This window comes from Phalaenopsis equestris, unplaced genomic scaffold (genome assembly GCF_001263595.1).
Source record: "Phalaenopsis equestris unplaced genomic scaffold, ASM126359v1 Scaffold000067, whole genome shotgun sequence".
NCBI lineage: Eukaryota > Viridiplantae > Streptophyta > Magnoliopsida > Asparagales > Orchidaceae > Phalaenopsis > Phalaenopsis equestris.
This window is the reverse complement of record NW_018164509.1, coordinates 381,999-390,711: the sequence shown is the minus strand read 5'-3', so window position 1 is coordinate 390,711 and position 8,713 is coordinate 381,999. Positions and strand designations below refer to the sequence as shown.

Here is an 8,713-nt window from a genome sequence, read left to right as displayed (position 1 = left end):
GAAGTAGTAATAATGCTATTTTTTATATTTTATTAAGGATTTGAGTGCTATATTTATAAATATGAAAATTTTGATGAGAGATTTATAAATATATAAGAATTGTGTGCTAAGTATTTAAATGCCCATAAATTTTAAAAAATAAAAAATAAATTATTATTTTGTAATTACCAAATTTACCCCCAACAGTTCTCAATTACCACACCGTCTTCCTCATCCTGTTGCTTTAAACATATGCAAGTAACTGCTTCATTGGCCTCACTGTCATCTCTTAGCCGCGTCAAAGAGAAAGATTGCGAGCTTTCTTACAATGGCGGGCTTTTGAGGTGCCAACACTCCCTTTATCTCTCTCTATCTTCATTGGGAAGCTTTTGTTTTTTTTTGATTGGTGGATTATTGGATCTGGCGCGGTTGTTGGAATTGTCGGAGGTAAACAAAAAATCGATTTTGATGCCTTTTTTGTTCGATTTGGATGGTTTTGATGAATCGGTTTGAGTGTTTTGGTGATGGGATCCAGACTGAAGTTCGAGCTTGATTCCTTCCAACGGTTCTGGATCAGATTTTGAATTTTTCTGTGATCGAAGTTTGCATTTTTTGATGAAACTCTGTCATGTTCATCCGTCACCTGTTCTAATTCCTTGCTTTATTGTTTAAATCTAGCTTGCAGGGACTTGAATTTGCGGTTTTTTAATTGTTCATAAGGTTACGAATTTCAATCAGTCGTTACAATGCCTGGAATCATAACAGATGGATCTGAGATGATTCAGAGGAATGAGGAACCAACTGAGCTGAATTCTTCTCACATCAAAGAGAATAATTCCATCTCCAGATCTCCAAGACAAGTTCATGCAAGCTCGCAGAGCTCAGCTCTCGATCTGCCCATGGAAGATTGCCTAGATACATCCATCGATCGGCTTTACGATAATGTATGTGATATGGAGAGCTCCAGCAATGGTTCCCCTTCTCATCGGAGCTTCGGCTCCGATGGCGAGGAATCACGAATCGATTCAGAGCTTCGCCATCTTGTTGGTGGTGAGCTGAACTCTGCTACAGAAATCGTGGAAGAACGTGACGAAAATGAGGTCAAATCTCCGAACAATTTAGAAAACGTCGTAATTGAAAAGGAAAACGAAATCGAAGTCAAGAAATCTCCGAACAAATCATCCGCTTCATCGAAGAAGTCGAAGAAAGCTTTTCGATCCGAAATTGAATCCGATGCCTCCATGAAATCAAGCCCAAAACCTTCTGCAAGAACTACTCCCAAGAAACAGAGAGGTGGAATTGCTGATTCAGCTGAAGATGGACCCGATTTAGGGCCTTTCCTTCTCAAACATGCCAGAGAATTGATCTCTTCAGACAACCATAGAAGAGCTCTGAAGTATGCACTTCGTGCGGCCAAGGTGTTTGAGAAAATGTCTGAACCGAAACCTAACCTGGATTTAGTCATGAGCCTGCATGTCATAGCTGCAATTCAATGTAGTTTGGGTAAATACAATGAAGCGGTCGCCTTTCTTAAGAATTAGATAGAGATTCCTGATCTTGAAGCAGGACGAGAGCATGTCTTACAAAATTTTTGGGGTTTATGCAGTTGCGTGACACTTATGCCATGTTAGGCCAGCTTGGGAGCTCAATTCACTGTTACACTGCTAGTTTGGATATTCAAAAAGAGGTTTTGGGAGCCACAGATCCAAGAGTTGGAGAAACTTGCAGGTATGATTGCAAAAATGGCTTTTGATTTTTATGAAAAAACTTGTATTTAGATTCATAATTGTTCGTGTTTGGCTTGTCTGCTTGAGTGGATCATGCAATTTTGATCGTGACCGGCTTAGTAGGAGTGCCAAAAAGGTTTGATTTTTATGAAAAACTCATGATCGTGTTTGACTCTTTTGCTTAACGGATGAGTTGTGCTTGAATAAGATTTTCTCGCAGATCGCACTATCTTGATACATACAAGGGGCATTTTCATACGTACCACATAATTCTTATGTATTTACATATTTAACACCTAAACTTTCAAGGGAATTTACATACATAGCACAAGTTTCATATGTATTGACATCTCTCACCCATAAACTTTCATATTTACATACGTAGCATTTTGTTGCTCTAAACTTATGCTTGAAAAGGTGTATTTCACTTTTAAAAAATGATAATGTTATTTTTTTTTACGTGATATTAAAGATTTGAGTTTATCTGTAAATATGAAAGTTTAGCTGTGAGATATATAAATACATAAAATCTACGTGCTATGTTCGTAAATGCCCGAACTTTTAATACTTACATTGGTAACACTCCAATCCTTAACATCTCATAAAAAATATTAGTAATTTTTTAAAATTTAAGTGCATCTTTTTATGCATAGATTTATTAGCACCAAATTATTATAAATCTAAATGTCAAATTTTAGCCTTGGGATATGTAAATCCATAAGAATTGTGTGGTATGTAAAATTCTCTATGTATATACATGCAAGGTTCGTTTTACTAATGTAAAGTTAATGTTTTTACGTTGTTTTAATCTTAAAGGGCATTATACTATGCAAAGTTCAATTTTTCTTTTGGAAGATTTACATACAAACCAATCATCAATTCTTATGTATTTACATATCTAACACCTGCTCTTCAATTTTACATGCATGCCTTCCGCTTTTCAGAAGTCAAAATGGTGGTATTTTTTATGTGACATGAAAGATTTTGCTGATATAAATGTAAAAAATAAAGTTTTGATATTAGATATGCAAATATATAAGAATTAGGTGGTATTTATATAAATGCCCCAATGCCATCAACTCACTTGATAGTCATGAATCATGCTTTTTGTTTCATCTTCCACTCATAACAATCCAGTTAAAGACATGATTTTTTCTCAACCATTTTGCAAACTGGACCTCATTCATGCCTTGCAGGTACCTAGCGGAAGCACACGTACAAGCCCTGCAATTCGACGACGCCGAGAAGCTGTGCAGAATGGCGCTCGACATCCATAAGTCTAACGGCGAAGCTTCCTCCTTAGACGAAACCGCAGACAGGAGACTCATGGGCCTTATCTGCGAGACGAAGGGAGACCACGAAGCAGCTCTCGAGCATCTAATAATGGCGAGCATGTCTATGGTATCCAATGGCCAGGAGTCCGAAATGGCGTCCGTGGATTGCAGCATTGGAGACATCTACCTCTCCCTAGCTCGATACGATGAAGCAATAATGGCGTACCAGAAGGCGCTCTCCGTATTCAAATCATTGAAAGGAGAGAACCACCCGAATGTCGCTTCCGTATTCGTTCGCCTCGCCGATCTGTATAACAGGACGGGGAAATTCAGGGATTCCAGGTCTCACTGCGAGAATGCGCTGAGAATCTACGGGAAACCGATGGCCGGAACTTCGCCGGAGGAGATCGCCGGCGGGCTCGCCGATGTTTCTGCGATATACGAATCTATGAACGAGCATGAACAGGCTCTGAAACTGCTTCAAAAGGCTTTGAAGCTGTACAACAATGGTGCAGGGCAGCAGAGCAGCGTTGCAGGAATTGAGGCTCAAATTGGCGTTTTGCATTATATTTTGGGAAATTACAGCGCTTCTTATTCAGCCTTCAAGAGTGCAATTTTAAAGTTGAGAGCTTGTGGGGAGAAGAAGTCTGTGTTCTTCGGCATTGCTTTGAATCAAATGGGGATAGTTTGTGTGCAGAGATTTGATTTAAATGAGGCTGCCGAGTTGTTTGAGGAGGCGAGAGGTGTTTTCGATCTGGAATATGGACCACATCATCCCGAAACACTCGGAGTTTATAGCAATCTCGCCGGAACTTATGATGCCATGGGAAGGTGAGAAATTCTAATCTTAATGTTGGATGTTTATGATTAGTTTTTTTTGCAATGTATATTGCTTTTTTTCAATTTGACATACTAAGGGTTTGTTTAGGGCGGTTGTATCTTTTTGTAAATGTGATTGTAAAAGTATGGTGAGGAAAATAATTACTTAAGATACGTTTGAGGCAGCGATGTAGTGGTGCTGCAACACATTTTTTTGTTTTTGGCAAAAGCCTTTTGACTGTTCTTTCAAAAAACTGCGGCAAAAATTTGTGTTTGGCAACATAACATGACAAAGTGTGGTGGCTGTTAGAAAACTAAGGTCTTATATTTTGAAGAAAAAAGAATTTTGTAATAGTTATCGCAGTTTTTTAAATAACAATTTTTTTTTTCAAACAGTTAGAGCTGCTTCAAATATACCCTTAGAAAGTTGTAGTGAGAATCATATATATCTATTTTTATTTTCAAAAAAACATACAAAAGTTTTCTTACAATCACAATAATTTGGCAAATATAGTTGCAAAAACAACTTTTCATCACAAAATTTATAGAAAGTAGTAAAAAAACAGTTTCACAAATATATCTGTTGTGCGGTTTAAAATAGAAAATAGATAGAAAGTTATCCCAAACAGATCCTAAGTTACTTTCGTTTTATAGAAAAATAGGTGGCTCTTTTTCACATGCTTGTTTATGCTTGTCTTTTTATTAAAGTTTTCTTTGCTCATCCACTTTACATATTAAAAGAGTCAATTTGATGATTATGTTACTTTAAATTTTGCTTTCATAATTATATTTGTTTTACAAAATTATAACATAACTTTTTATACAACAGTTCTTTCTTCAAACAGTTGCAGCTACTCCAAATAGACTCTTAGAAAGCTGTAGTGAGAACCATATATATTTATTTTTTTCAAAATTCATACAAAATTTTTCTTACAACAACAATATTTTGACATCTATGACTGTAAAAACAACTTTACATTACAAACTTTATAGAAAATAGTAAGAAAACAGTTTCACAAATAGAACTGTGATGACGGTCTAAAATAGCAAGCAGATAGAAAGTTATCTCAAATAGATCCCAAGTTGCTTGCGTTATAATAGAATTTTATGCAAAAGTTATGGCTTTTCTTCACATGCTTGGTTATGCATAATGCATGTCTATCCAAACTCCATATGATGTCTTTTTATTAAAGTTTTCTTTGCTCATCCACTTTACTTATTAAATGAATCAATTTGATGATTATGCTACTTTACATTTTCCTTTCATAATTACATTTTCTTACAGAATTATAACATAGATCACTTTGCCAGATTTGGTTTGTCTTGTAATTATGTCTATTGTATCCTCTTATTGAATTTTATGGAAGAAAAAGTAATTATAACTTAGCTATTAAGGTGCTATTGCTCCTAAAAATATTGTGGCATTTATATACATACCACCCAATTCTTATGTATTTACATATCTAACACCTAAACTTTGCTCTTTACTTTTATACCAACTAAATCTTTCATAGCATATAAAAGTATCATTCTTTTAACTTTTAAACAACAAAGTGCAACTTTTCATGTATAGGTAAAATGACATATATGTAAAAATTAAAGTTTAAGCGTTCGATATGTAAATACGTGGGAATTGAGGGGTTGCATGTGAAGCTTCTTAAAGAAAATCAATGCATTATACATTGAAATAAGATTAGCATCTATAAGATTCGTAAAGCTGATCCCAAATAATTATGATGAAGTCTATGTTGATGAAGTTAATAATGATATTTTTCGCAATCTCACAACACTTTTTCTAAATTTACGCAGGTTGAATGAAGCCATCGAGCTTTTAGAGCACGTCGTGAATGTTCGAGAGGTTAAGCTTGGAACTGCTAACCCGGATGTCGACGACGAGAAGAGGAGATTGGCCGAGTTGTTGAAAGAAGCCGGCCGAGTCCGGAACAGGAGAGTCAAGTCATTGGAGCATCTCCTTGATGCCAACTCTCACATGAAAATCAAGTAATGATAAATTTGCAGCATAAATTTTAGCAGATCTTTCTTCATTGAAACATTCAATTCAGATTGAAAAGATGGGAGAAGATGGTAGCTTATTATTGATTGCAGATTTACTTTTATGGAAATTTATATGCATACCATACAATTCCTATGTATTTGCATATCTCACGCCTGAACTTTCATATTTACGTGCATAACATTTTGGTGTTTTAAATCTATGCATGAAAATATCCATCCATTTCATTTTTTGAAGAGCGGTAATAGTGTTATTTTTGATGTGATATTAAATATTTATGTGCTATATGTGTAAATATGAAAGTTTAGGTGTGAGATATGTAAATACATAAGAATTGTGTGGTAGGAATGTAAATGCTCTTTTTCTTAATAGATTATAGGAATTGTGAAATTTGTTTCCTATTAACGTTATGGAGAACAAGCGGGCTCCTGCTTTGTGCATTGCAAACTGTTGCTGTATTTTGAATTATTCAGTTTTGTTTAAGCTGTTTCATCCTCATTCTTTCAAGGATTTGCAGTTAGGCCCCCAAGTAATGGAAGGTTTTCTTCCGTTAGAAATGGCATCTCCAGCTGGTGAGTTATAAAAGGTTTCATGGCTAGTTTCTTTCATAATTGGGACATTTACATACGTACCACCCAATTCTTATGTATTTACATATCTAACATCTAAAATTTACTTTTTACACATTTATACCACCCAAATCTTTCATATCACGTAAAAAACATCACCATTTTAACTTTTAAAAAGCTAAATACACGCGTATATGTAAAATTTAAAGTTTAGGTGTTAGATATGTAAATACATAGAATTTAAGCGGAGTATGTAAATCTTCCTTCATCGTTTGACTTCATAGATGACTGTCATATTATTAGTTGGTTATAACTATTGGGGCATTTACATACATACCACGCAATTCTCATATGTATTTGCATTTTAAACACCTGAACTTTCATATTTACATGCTAACACTTCAGTGTTTAATATAAACTAAAAACTATCACTATTGAATGATTGATATCTTTTTAAAAATGAAAAATATCTTTTTTTATGGATATATTTATGACACTAAAATGTTATGAGTATAAATATCAAATTTTAGGTGTTCCGCATGTAATTACAAAGGAAATTGTAATATATATGTAAATTTCCCTGAAATATTTTTCTATTTTGTAATAACTTTGGTGCTGAGATTCGAGAATTACTTTTTTATAATTAAATATGTTAATTATTGTTTATTTTTTTTCTTAAAATGTATAATTTCATAATAGCCCTTAAATAAATTGCTTTTTCTATGGTAATTTTATAGCCACTTCTATAGATAATTGAAATCTATAACTCTTTGTAAAATCACAAACAAAACTTTAAGAAAAGTAGGTGTTTTGTGCAAATTATGGGAATTTTAAATTTCTAAGCTGTAAACATGCAAAAACATTTTTAATTTTGTGCAAATTATGGGAATTTTAAATTTCTAAGCTGCAAACATGCAAAAACATTTTTAATTGAGTGTGTTTGTTTCGGTGTTTCGATCTGATTTTCGAACAGAAACGAAGTCTTTCATTGTAATGGTAAAAAGGTGAATGAAAAGTCATTGAATTTCAATTTTTGCATGCATGGCACCTCCCCTATGCACTGTGGTAATATGTAAAAGATATGTGTGTGTTTGGGGCAGCTTGTGCTTATCCAGATAAGCCGCTTATCTGAAAATGTAGACCGCGGGGTGTGATCTGCGTTCGGCTTTTAGTGTAAAAAATCAACTGCATTTTCGGATAAGATGCTCAAATACAATTTTCAAAAGATGAGACGACATTTTCAAAAACATCTCCGCAACGGATAAGCTGCCCCAAACGGAGTCATAAATAGGCAATGATTAAGGAAGCTTATTTTATATAAATAGGCAATGTTTATTTGTAAAAGAACTCAGTGGCATAATGGTAAATGATATCGAGCAATATGATATTGCAATGAAGTGATGATGATGGAAATGCATATGATGATTCGGTGAAGACTGATCTTAAATACTTGAAACTTCTCATGAAGATTTTGCTATCGTTTGGTTTCATAACAGTAGTGTTTCTGTTTTTGTTGTTGGAGTTGTACTTGTTTTGATAAGGTTGCGGTAATTTGGAAGATAAATTGTTCTACTGTAGGACATATTTGTCACAAAACTCATGGGTCTGACATTTTTTGTGCAGCTTATGTTGAAGATGTTATTCTTAACGCATGTTTGTGTGACTATCTATGTCATTACAAAAATTAGACTTCTATTATCCTTCTCTATGTTGCTGTGCATCCCATGATAAATGCGTTTTGAGTGAAAAGTACCCGAGTCATAATCAACCCCAAATTTCAAGTATTTGTCCATTTTGATAATTAATTTATCATACATTTTACTTAAATAATTTTTCAAAAAAATAATTATATAAAATGCAGCATTTTCTTTATTCTACAATTAAATTTAATTCCATATTCCTGCTTATTCATGAAATACAATTAAAAAATAAAATTACATACTTTGAAAAATACTTATGAATTATATAAAATTTTAACAGGGTGTGATTATAGATATTTGTTCACTGACAACACTTTCAAAACTGTATTTTTCAAATAGATCAATTGCTTTTGAAACACCAACTTTTGAACAATAGCTTTTAAACTGAGATTTTATACAATCGTAACCGAAACTGAAAAATACTTATGAATTATATAAAATTTTAACAGAGTGTGATTACAGATATTTGTTCACTGACAACACTTTCAAAATTGTATTTTTCAAATAAATCAATTGCTATTGAAACACCAACTTTTGAACAATAGATTTTTCACAATAGCTTTTAAACTGAGATTTTATACAATCATAACCGAAATAAATATATTCTAAATGTCACGCAAAACAAAATGTT

At 33.6% G+C, this 8,713-nt stretch overlaps 1 protein-coding gene across 1 annotated transcript; it reads left to right on the top strand.

Annotated features, from left to right (window-relative positions):
* The first annotated feature begins 240 nt into the window (after window positions 1-240).
* On the top strand, window positions 241-5,984 carry LOC110019663 (protein KINESIN LIGHT CHAIN-RELATED 2-like). Its single transcript, XM_020717425.1, is given in 5 exon segments — window positions 241-323; window positions 665-1,554; window positions 1,557-1,707; window positions 2,903-3,811; window positions 5,609-5,984. Coding segments are annotated over 4 exon segments (2,085 nt in total). The 5' UTR covers window positions 241-323; window positions 665-725; the 3' UTR covers window positions 5,805-5,984.
* The last annotated feature ends 2,729 nt before the right edge of the window (window positions 5,985-8,713 follow it).